The sequence below is a fragment of the Mustela nivalis genome, assembly GCF_964662115.1.
Source record: "Mustela nivalis genome assembly, chromosome: 5".
Taxonomy (NCBI): Eukaryota; Metazoa; Chordata; class Mammalia; order Carnivora; family Mustelidae; genus Mustela; species Mustela nivalis.
The window spans coordinates 14,245,873-14,257,969 of record NC_139024.1 but is presented as its reverse complement, the minus strand read 5'-3'; the positions used below and the strand labels follow the sequence as shown (position 1 = coordinate 14,257,969).

The 12,097-nt window shown below is 41.7% G+C and overlaps 1 protein-coding gene across 26 annotated transcripts in view; it reads right to left on the bottom strand.

Annotated features, from left to right (window-relative positions):
- The window catches only part of SYNE1 (spectrin repeat containing nuclear envelope protein 1), a 464,577-nt gene that overhangs the window by 242,072 nt on the left and 210,408 nt on the right, over window positions 1–12,097 (bottom strand). For all 26 annotated transcript variants that reach the window (XM_082730051.1, XM_082730052.1, XM_082730041.1 and 23 more), the window contains 6 exons: window positions 10,645–10,746; window positions 8,123–8,326; window positions 6,909–7,116; window positions 5,988–6,100; window positions 4,183–4,388; window positions 2,414–2,569 (listed from right to left, as the gene is read on the bottom strand). In XM_082730051.1, coding sequence (XP_082586177.1) covers window positions 2,414–2,569; window positions 4,183–4,388; window positions 5,988–6,100; window positions 6,909–7,116; window positions 8,123–8,326; window positions 10,645–10,746 — 989 coding nt within the window. The remainder of the gene's footprint in view (window positions 1–2,413; window positions 2,570–4,182; window positions 4,389–5,987; window positions 6,101–6,908; window positions 7,117–8,122; window positions 8,327–10,644; window positions 10,747–12,097) is intronic.

Here is a 12,097-nt window from a genome sequence, read left to right as displayed (position 1 = left end):
TGGGTTTCCTTGCTGTTTCTTGCGTACTTGGCTCATCTCAGTTTGGAGTTATGTTAATTAGGTGCAGGGAAAGTGCAGCCCTGTGTGGCTGGACTGGCTTCATCTTGTTTGACAGAGTTCAGCTTGTGTGTCGGGAACTTCCCAGGATACCAGAAGAGAGAGTACAGATATGTGAACATGAACTCTGTGAGTAGTAGAAAAAGAACACAAACTTTATCTCCTGCAAGGTCTGTCTTTTTTTTTTTTTTTTTTTTTTTTTTTGATCAGCTACCAAGGATATAGCATCTTGGGGCCCTCTGGGAGGTTTATTGTTCATATAATATTGCACCCACTCTAACTTGCCTTTCTTATAATCTGGTAAGACAAGAACTTGGCTTAAGCAATGATGTCAGTTAAATAAATCAGGACAATGTGCATCACTTGTTACTACAAGAAGGACAGCTTAATGGATGATAAAAGTTCAATAATTCTCAAATCTGGGGTACTGTAAAAAAAGGCATCCCCCAAATAGTTGAGTACTTGAAATATTCTGATGGAAAGTCCAGAGGGCTAGGAGGATCAAGCGGCCCACACGTGAGAGGTAACTCACCTGGAGAAGCTGGGAAGCATCAGAGTACGTTAAGATTCTCTGGAGAAGTAACCAGTTACAAAGAGCCTGGCAGCAAGCACACTGAAGGACTCTTATCCTTCAATCCTGGAATATCACAGAAGAATATTCCAGAAGACTGTGTAAAGTCATTTTAGAAGTTTGGAAGAGAGAAGTAGGTCTGGTCATGCTACATTGTATCCAGACCTGAGTTAAGATTTAAAAAGCAATAAAATGCAGTGTCATTTTCAGAAAGCTATATAGTTAAAATGATACTGTCATCCTATTAATTCAGCAAATATGTTCTTTTTCTGGCACGATATCAGACACTGCGACTGTAACAGTGATGAAGACCTAAAGGTCCCTGGCCTTGAGGAACTCACTGTCCGGGGCTGGCATATATAGAGTCAACAAAGAGTTTGCCCCATGGGAAGGGCTCACAGCGATGCGACCAGAGCATTCCAGCAAAATTTTGTAACCCTCATTAAACTCAAACACCAATAAGAGCTGTCATTATGGGTCATGTTTGTGTATTTGTTTGAATGTTTGTTTTTTAAGGCAAGGCGTACTAGGCATGTTTGACCCAAAAGATGACTCAGCAGAAATAAGGAACGAATATGATCAGAATTAGACTGGAACTGATCGGTGCTCCTGATGTGTCTGGTCAAGCAGGCTGGGTGCTGGCCTCTACTGCTTCACAGACGAGTGAATCTGCTTTGAAGAGGATAGATCAGAAGTTTTGGGTCTAGCTGTACCCAGGTAACAACAAAGCAACTGATAATGCCAGTTGGATTATGAATTTAGGGATCAAATCCCCAAGGCTGGTGGAGTTAAAAGCACAGTCCAGATGACTCTGCCTGGGCCAGGAGCCACAAATGTTGGCTTAGTCGGGAAACAATGAAGAGACAAATACCGCGGAGGAGAAGAGGAACCTCCAGGATAGTCAGACTTAAGGACCATATTTTTTGCTTTATTAAGGACATTGTTAGGATGAGGGTGGGGTGGCTCAGTGGGTTAAAGCCTCTGCCTTTGGCTCAGGTCATGATCTCAGGGTCCTGGGATCGAGCCCCACATCGGGCTCTCTGCTCAGCGGGGAGCCTGCTTCCCTTCCCTTCTCTCTGCCTACTTATGATCTCTGTCTGTCAAATAAATAAATAAAAATCTTAAAAAAGAAAGAAAGAAAGAAAATGGAACTAGAGGGGTGCCTGGGTGGCTCTGTCAGTTAAGCGCCTGCCTTCAGCTCAGTCATGATCCCGGGATCCTGGGATCAAGTCCAGCACCAGGCTGGACTTGCAGGGAGCCTGCTTCTCCCTCTGCCTGCCATTCCCACCGCTTTGTTCTTTCATTATCTCTCACTCTGACACATACATTTAAGAAAAAAATGGAAGTAGATGTTGAAGTGCGTGAAGAATATATGGAAATGGGTTCCACAGCCTTATTTCTATAAGTGTAGCGTGCCTTTATAAGGACCTTCAATCCTAACAACCTGAGAAAAAAGTATGGTACTCCTTAGCAGTGTAATGCTTACAGGCTAATATCAAGAAGTTCAGGAAATGGGTGGCCTGTCCAATTTGTTGAGCAAAGGGAGGCAGATGCAGATAGATCCACACTGCCATCCCTATGTTCTCTCTAGAATACCGCTCTGCTGTAGAGAACACTGCACAATCATCTGTATTCTAGACAATAAGGGACAGAAACATACACAACCACCACTAATTAACCAACCAGCCAGCCAACCAACCAATTAACAACCAAACCCAATAACCAACCAACCAGACAAAAAACACTTGTTAGTAAGGAAAGACCTGCTCCATTGCAGCACCATACCTTGCAGCCAGTAGCTCTCCTAGAAACAGCTCAACTTTATGGACTTCATTCTTCTTCTCAGGAATGTGCTGCTTACTCTCTCCTAAGTTTTCTGTACTTAACCTTTCATTCATCTCATGGATCCATAAGTTCAGTTTTCTATGCTGATCCTCAAAGCTACAGAAAAGAAAATACTTTGTAGAAATTCTTCTGCACTCATTATGATAAGTAACGTCTAGTATCTGAGGTCATGGTGTCTATGGCCATTAAAATCTCATGAATTTCCCAAGTATGGAAGAAAACTCAACAATAAGCCTATCCATATTACCACTTACTTCAGTAACAAAATGAAAAATCATGGAACTTTCTCTCCTTTTTTTTATTTAAGCTGTGTACACTTTTGTTTTTTTTTAACACAAACAAAAACTTTATTGATTCCCACCTGGGTGGGTATGTATGTATGTATGTATATATTTTTAATTTTTATTTATTTTTTAAATTTCTTTTCAGTGTTCCAGAATTCATTGTTTATGCACCACACCCAGTACTCCATGCAATACGTGCCCTCCCTAATACCCACCACCAGGCTCACCCAACCTCCCACCCCCTACCCCTCCAAAACCCTCAGTTTGTTTCTCAGAGTCCACAGTCTCTCATGGTTCATCTTCCCCTCCAATTTCCCCCAACTCCCTTCTCCTCTCCATCTCCTAATGTCCTCCGTGTTATTCCTTATGCTCCACAAATAAGCGAAACCATATGATATTTGACTCTCTCTGCTTGGCTTATGTCACTCTTTCTTTTGAGATCCTATCTTAAATTGATTTCCTGGTAATCAGCTGGTAGTTATCAGCAAGACTGCATTCCCATGTCAATGTGCACTTGACTTTGTGTCTTACAACAAGGACTCTGAATTGGGACCAATGGGTTTAGGACAGCAGTGGAAGCCCAGGAAAGGAAGGGAAAGTCATCTCTATGTCTTTGTATCTTATGGAGATTTGAATAGGCATAAAGAGCACAAGGACTAGAAGTTTTGAAAACAGCATAAGTTTTCTAAGAAAGCTGGACAAGAATAAATTACTCTGTGACCAGAAAGGTATTTTGATTATACTGACATCTTCACCCCCCCCCTACGTTTTTTTTCCTTCTAATTTTATATTCATCCCTGTTAACATAGCTTTCTGATTGGAATCTCCATTCATAGAAATTAGGCCAGTGTTTTCTGTCATTACTCAAACCCAACAGAAGTGGAAGCAAAGGGGTGCCTGGGTGACTTGGTTGTTAAGTGTCTGCCTTTGGCTCAGGTCATGGTCTCAGGGTCCTGGGATCAAACCCTGAATCAGGCTCCTTGCTCAGCAGGGAGCCTGCTTCTCCCTTTCTCAGTCCTCTTGCTGGGGTTCCCTCTCTTGCAGTCTCTCTCTAATAAATAAAATCTTCAAAAAAAAAAAACAAGTGGAAGCAAAGAAAGGACTTGGATAATCTAAAACCTGTGTGTCAAGCCTCTCAGACTTTTAGTTTTAATTTAAATTTAATTTAATTTAATTTAATTTTGTCATTTTAATCAAATAGACAAAAACACATGCATGTAGGCCATTTACAATAACTAGTAAATATAGTTCCTTACTTTTTCTATGTAGAAAATAAAGCCACAGTCCCATTAAAGTTCAAGCAATTAAGTGTTATCCTAGTATGAACCTGTACTCTCCAACATTATTTGTTTATTTACAGTGGCTCTTGTCTCAAAGTCTTTGAAAACGTATTCTGTACGCGATGATATTATCAAAACAACCTACCTCCCAAGTTCTAAAGCACAGTCTTGAAGAGCCTGCTTGTCCCTCAGACATTGCTTCAGAAATGCCTGGAATTCCTCATTAGCCTTTGTAATTTGCTCCTGAATGCTGCTGACAATTTGTTTAGACACGTGTGCGTACAAAGTTTGTCCTTCTTGAGTCACAGCATCAAGCTTGCTCTGTCCGTCACTGATCGAGTCCAGAATGTTCTGTTTCAAGAAATAAAGGTAATAGAAAATATTTGCTGTTATTCAAGGACCCTGGAGCGTGTGAGCACCGACCACAATTCTGAGTTGAGATAGAAAAGCTCAGAGCCTGAAGACAGAAAGCTTTTAGGCCAGAGTGAGAAGTTACAACTAGGTAGACTCAAGGCTCATGACCGAAGACGGTGCCAGCCAGGACTGGAACCACTGAAGAATAAACTGTGACAAGGCTACCCTGTAAAGGGGGTTGTCCTCATCCAGGCCTTGCTCTCAGCCTCTACCTACTCTCACTGTCCCAGCCCAGCCCAGGTTCTACTTCTTCACAGGTTCACGTGATACCTTCTCACTACAGAGCTGCTTGTAGTGAGAAGTATAGTGAGAAGCCGTCTTCTGGTCCACCTTGCACACAAAGTCCTCCCCTCAGGTCCCTTTTTTTCTTGATGTGCACCTCTTCCTTGAAAGATCACATGCGTGGACACAAGCTTAAAGGGGACAACTGCACATTTCAATTCACCATGCCTCCTGGAAAGCCAACTTCCTTTTGATAATGATCTTGCTACTCTGGCTTTTCATGAGTTACCTACATAACTGTCCTCACTGATTAGGCTGCAAAGATCCTCATATTCCTCATTCATTTAAAACAGTTATTTATTTTATTTTATTTTAAAATATTTTATTTATGTATTTATCAGGCAGAGGGAGAGGCAGGCTTCCCGCTGAGCAAGGAGCCTGATGCGGGGCTCGATCCCAGGACTCCAGGACCATAACCTGAGCCAAAGGCAGATGCTTAACCAACTGAGCCACCCAGGTGCCCCTAAAAAAAATGTTTTTAAATAATACTTAACTCAGTGTTTTGTTCAGATGAGCTACTTGGAAAAGTTGTCCCAAACTCAAGTTGAGTCAATCACTTCTGAACTCTACTTCGCAATGGCTTTTTCCTTCCTGAATTCATATATTTTTCATAGTCAATAAAACCTGTAAAACCTGTATTATCTATAGCTTTCAGTGTGCCCTAGCTCTAAATTGGATTATAGGTTATTAAAAAGCTCAAGTCATGTCTTCTTTTTAAAACTCTTCCACAATATGAGGCACCAGGTGGCTAAGTCCATTCACTATCTGACTTGGGCCCAGGTCATGATCCCAGGGCCCTGGGAATGACCATGCATCTGACTCTCTCTGCTCAGGAGAAACCCTGCTTTTTCCACTGCTCATGCTCTCTCTCTCTCTCTCACTCTCTCAAATAAATAAAAAAGATCTTAAAAACAAAACAATCCTCCTCCACAACAGTGATATGAAATAGATGGAATTATTTATGTATTTACTGCCAGAAAAATTAAAACGAGGTTTAGTTTTGAATGAACTCCAAAACATGTTCAATTTGCTAAAAGGGAAAAGAACAGAATCTAGAATTCTGTCACTCTGACTTATTCTTTCAACTTACTTTTCATATTGCTAAACTCCTAATGACTCAAAAAACCTTGTTCTGTTAGGGAAGAAGAAAAGTTCGAATAAAATAAGATCTGTGGAAAGAGATGATTTAGGTCTGACCGCAAGGCCCTGGAGTGCAGCTCAGAGAAGACGATGGCGCACTGCCAGCTTCCATACCTGAAGATCATGGAGCTTTGCCTCTAGAACTTTGCTATCGCCAGTTCGATCAGATGATGCCTTTGCTGCTGCCTTTATTCCAGAAAACCACTCTTGGAATTCCTGCATAGACTCTTTCGAAAGTAACAAACGTGAAAAAAAAAAAGGTAACAAAAATGAGAAATACATCCAAAACATTAAATGAGCCTCTAGGCTCAATGAATTAATTCTGCCCTTCAGCTCACTGCATCTTGCCATACAAAATATTTCAGAAATAAAATCAAAATAATGTAGAATAGACTACAACATGACTGTTCATGGCAGAACTGAGAAATTACCTCAGGGGAAAGACTGAAAAGAAATTTGTGTTCCTGAAATACCTGATTTCCCACTGTCTTCCTCTTGGTAAAGAAAGATAATTGAATGAATATGGAAGACAGTGAAGGGAGAAAGGCTCGGGCCATTTTTATGGCAAAGGAAGGAGCCATCTCCTCTTCCAGCCCAGCGGACTTAGAACATCATTCGGCATTGTCATTACGGCAGAGGCACAGAGCCCAATCAGGGACATATGACTGGCAATTTCCTAAGCTATATGGCTACTGCTATTTTATGGCCTCTCCTAATTTCCAAGTTCACTGTGTTACTTCATCACAGCAGTGGAAGTAATTTTCCACACAACTGAGCTACATGCAGAAAATCCAGATGAAATTTGGAATCCTCAAAATGGTGGATTCCTACTTTCTTGGAGAAAAACAGGAAGAACTCAGCTTATGGTGAGAGCCTGAGCACAGCACTTACAGTGCTCAAATCTCGACACACAAATGAATTTAAAGGATCTTCTGGAAAGTTTTCTCCAACTAGTGCTGGCAGTTTCTAGGCAGCATTTGGTTTGGATTCTTTCTGGTAAACAAACGATTCATGCTAAGCCCCGTCAGAGCTCACCACTGAAGTGCTTCTCCAGAGAATCCTGCAGGCTGGCCTGTGTCTTGGAGCACAACTGGCTCACAGCTTCATGGTTCTTTATGAGTCCCGTCAGAGCACTGCCCAGGCTCTCCAACTCAACGGAATGGTATTTGCGGCACAAACTGTTGAGATTTTCTTGGGTCGAGCTGATGTTGCTTTGCTGACTTTGAAGTTCCTTTTGTATCTCCTACACAATGGAAGAAAGCCATGAAGGATATTCAAGGGAAATATCCCCTCTACTCTACCATGGCACTTTCTGGAAACTGATGCTGTTGAAATCTACTTAGTAAGGTACACATTGCTGTGGGATTTTCTTTTTTCTTTTCTTTTCTTTCTTTCCTTTTTTTTAAAGTGTTCGTGATAGATCTGTTGACTTGCAGAATTTTGCCCAGCTCTCCTTGGGACCAACTGCAAATGGTTGTTGAAAGGTACTAGGATGTGGATTACAGTCTAGGATTCCGAGAAAATGGAATAGGTTCTCAGAGATGCCAACCCATAACCTTGGATTTAGTCAGGTGACTAGAAACCATCAGTGGAGTCACAACCCAAGTTCACATTTTTTGATGGGCCAGTAAGGCTTTGTTTCAGGGTCACAAGCCACACCAAAAAAGTACCAGTACTTCTAAAATATATGTCCTTATTCTTAAGTACAGTAAGAAAAATGCTAAAAGAGAACAGATCACATATGTTGAACACTCAACTCCCAAGCTTGACAGTCGATCAGGAACATTATCTCTATGGATAGAGGACATGTAAGTAGAATGCTATCTCTCAACTTTTTTTTTTTTTTTTTAATATTATTCCCTAGATAAAAGCAGTCATACCAACCAATAAAAATTAAGAAATGAAAAACTATTTGGCATTCAAATTTGAAAAATCATGGAAATTCAAACAGTCTTCTATTGGCTTTACCCATTTACTGAAAAAGATACTAACAAGCACAGCTTATGAGCAGGTCCTACAATGACGCGTGCTTTCTATTTCTAGATTATTCATCTTCAACTTCTTACTACCTGCCTTCATTTCTCCAAACACAACTTACTTGCTGTATCCAACATCGTGAATTAGTTGGCCTGCTGCTAATCCAGGTATAACTGAGAGCAAAGGTTATATTTTTATTCCAGTCACCACAAAACAGGAGAAACAGTATTACCATTGGAGGTGTGCAGGCTTGATGATAGGTGATTACCCACCTTTACTTTTCTCAGCCCTTCCCATGTCTTAGTCTGGGCACAGTTCATCAGCGACTCCTCTACTTTTGCTAGCCAGCTCGTCATGTCATGAATACATTTCTCCACCTGGGTACTCTGAGCAGTGAAATCTTTCAAGGTTCCTTTGGCTTCTTCAGTGATTTCTTTGGCATGCTCCAGTTTCTGCCTGAGGTCTGCTTCTATAAACTAAACATAAAGTAAGATTTCATTAAAAATCTGTGAAGACCAGAACACTCTTTCTGTGGGAAATCTGTTCGTGTGCAGCTTGATTGTAAAAAGCACATAAGCCTAACCTGGGATGCTAATTCAACTCTTCTAAGAAGGGAAATCAGTGTGTACAAGTGGTCAAACACTGTAAGTGACAGGAACGTGGAAACAGTGGCAGTTGACCCTGGATGCTAGAGTGGCAGTTCGGTGGAGATCCAAGGAATACGTAAGATGGGTTTTCAAAAGCAGAGTTCAACCTACGCAGTTACCACGGTGGTTACCAAAACCCTGCTCTTACTTCTTCCTGGGAAACACGCACACATTTTATCCCCTGATGTAACCACTACTTTGAACAAACACCACCGCAAGATTTTATCATAAAGCGATTTTATTTCTGCCTCCCACTTTAATGTGTTTAGTGAGGCTGCTTCTTCTCTCCTCCTAAAAGATTTGTTTTGGGAGGGCTCCTGACTTCTCTGGCCCTGCAGATAACAAAAGGACTTATAAAATCATGATAAATTGCAAAATGGTTTCAATTCCACAATTAAAACATCTAGGCCCATTTAATAATCAAAACTCTGAACTTAAAGGTAAGGCTTTTTTCTTATCCCCAGCTCAGATCTGCTACAAAAAGGAAGCCCGTACGAAGAAAAGAGCCAAGTGCCTCTTTGTCTTTCTTTACTTTATTTCTATTCCCACACGTCCTATAGCTTCTGACCCGTAAAGGCCTGGACCAGCAGGAGGTGGGGGAGGGGCTCTGAAATTTTTGAGAACTATTATGAGCTGTTATCTGTGCTCCTTAGGCCTGGTGACATTTCACATTCTCTCCTGTCACAGGCCTTAGATTATGGGGTTTTCTGAGACTCCCTTCACCTCGAGGGACCTCCCACTGGCATTGCCGGCATGCGAGCAGTGCTCTCCTGTTTCTCCTTCCACAGCCTGTAGGCAGCTCTGCTTCTCGCTGCTGAGACTCATTCCCCTCCAGAAAGCCTTCCTAGAGAACCTGAGATACCCAACACCGATGCCTTCTCCTTGTCTTTCCTCTGATAATTCACTTCTGGGCCAGGGGCCCACTCTGGCATTCACACCAGATGATTCTAAGATGCACGCCACCCAAAACAATCAATGCTTTTGGCAAAAGCATCAACAGTGAGTCAGCCCGTCTTTCACCCATAAAGTCTCTCAGGGGAGTCAAAGAGGAGACTCCAGGGTCCACCAGCTGCAGGGGCACATCATTCTCTCCAGATGGTACCACTGAAACTCTTCTCCTGATTTTGAGGTAAGGAACAGGTGCCCCAACACCTCTTCATTGAGTCCGTGTGAGGGACAGGGGGTTATGAGAGTCACAGTACAACAGTAGCTCTCTCCCCAAACCCTGCCGCCATCTTTACTCTGCGAGAGGCCACCTGTTGCCCATTTGTATCCGTGACACAGGCGACAGGCACAAGCACTCCTTTCTCATTTCCTGTATGATTAACACCCTTTGCTTCTTCTTGCTTCAAGTGAAATTCTAACATTCTGGTGGTGTGTGTGTATCATCCACCGATGATACTAAGTGACAGATGCACAGTCTCAGGTCAGAGAGAATGTATAAACATGCAAGATACAGGGGTTAGCAAGAGGGAGTAAAGGACAAAGGCCCAACAGGAAGAAGGAAAAGGTAGAGAAAACCTATGAGGGCAGCAAGAAATGCACGGCTTAAAGTAAGGCAGCGGACACTAAGCTTGGAGCTTGAGGTGCTAGCTGCCCAAAGAGCCCCCCCCACTGGTCATTCCCAGAGCTCCCCCAACGTAGTCCAGGCTTGCTGGTCAGAGCGGGTCTAGCCTGCCTGCCCCGTGCGCCCCGTGGGTCTGTGCCATCCGCGAGTCCTCGAATGAGGTTTGCAACAGTGATTTTGCCAAACCCGATCACCGACTAAATGAATTAGAAAAATATCAGTATTCATAAGTGTGCTTTCTGTTCTGGTACAGACAGAAAACAGTCCGTGAGGCAAGCTGGATGATAATACTTCCAAAATTTAGTAAGGAAAAGGAGAACTAATCTTATTATACTTGTCTTAGAAATATGCTACTAATACTAGCACAAAGAGTTCTAAAGATGTTAATGTTTTAACCCACTATATGGTAAGATCCACATGATTGCTTAAAATGGTGATGATAATAATAATGAGAATATATGCATAGGTATTATATATAATACATAACATTTATTTATTGTTGTTATATGTCAGTTATATTAGAGATTATATTTGAGATAGAGTCTAGTATGTAGTACTTATTACAAACCCGAGTACTTACCTGAAGATCTGGTGGAGTTTCTGGATTTTTAGTTAATTCTTTAAGATCATTAACTTTGCAGTGAAGTTCTTCCAGTCTCAAGGCTTTGTTTTTAACTTCAGTCTGCCAAAATAAAAGACAAAGAGAAAAAGCACAACTTGTGCAAACCTGGACATATTACATTTGGCACTTAATAACTCCAAGAGTTAACCCAACTTCAAGCCAGAGTTAAAAAAAAAAAAATCTCTGATTTTCTGAGGACTAATTATTTATGCATGTGGAAAAATGTCATCATTAACTTTTACTTCGAACACGAGGGAGTGTGTGGAACTTTCTTCCCACTGTCCTTTATTGGGCGGCGGGGGGGGGGGGGGAGCTCCTGGAAAAAATTAAACACTAACTAAAAAAGTCTTGAGTCAGTGGGGATTTTCAGTAACCGTCATTTATACATTAGCATTAATATCACTGGCTACCATGGCAGCACTGCACTTCTGAGGAAACATTTCAAAGCAAATACACATTAGGAATGCCTCATTACTGTAGGCTATACGTAATACATCAGAAATGTTTCAAATAAAAATTTAAGATATTTTTATTGTAAATAAAAACCTTTTTAAAATTTTTTGGGGGGGGCTATTGATTGATTGATTTCACCAACACTAACACAAAACAAAGAAAAGTAGAACAAAGAATCATTACTGAACAAATTAGATGCTTGTAAACTTCATTATTTATTTGGGGCCACAAAGCACCACTTGATAAAGCATCCCTCTCAACTTAAATACAGCATTTTGGTTCTTGATGGACACTAACAAAGGTCCTGAGCCTCATTCCAGAAAGTGATTTACTTACCCGGTGAGACGTGATGAACTAAGTGCCGGTGCCCCTGGCTTCCTCCAGGAGTGGCTGAACAACTGAAGGTTTACACATACACATGTACATGCTTTATTTTTGAGTTGCAGCAGCAATGCACAGTCAGGCCCTGGGCCGAATCTGGTCCGCTCGTGTTACTGATTGCTGTACCACACAGGTGGTCGGTACCATAAAGAAACCCACCTCTGTGAGTGACTAAACCTAGACGTGAATGTGGGGTTGATGCTCACTGGCTTTCTGGATCCCAAAGATCAGCAGTAGGTGGGCAGTGTGTGCCGATTAACCAACCAGTTCCCCCCCCCCCCCAAAAAAAAAGACCCTGCCTTGCAGCATTGACCAGCATTCTGAGCTACACATGATGTCACCACCCACAGGGTGGAAAGCACTGCTGTGCCCCAGAGCCTTTACATTCCCACAGTGCAGATCAAGTGGATACCTACAGCTCAAGAGCCTAGATAATAGCTGTATGTAGAGTAGAAATTGAAAATGGTAAGTTTTAAGTAACTATTAGCTTGATTTTTAATATCATTTAATTGTCAGTTAATTTTCAATAATGGCTATGTTTAACACTGGCTTGCAAATGTCTTTAAAATTGAATAAT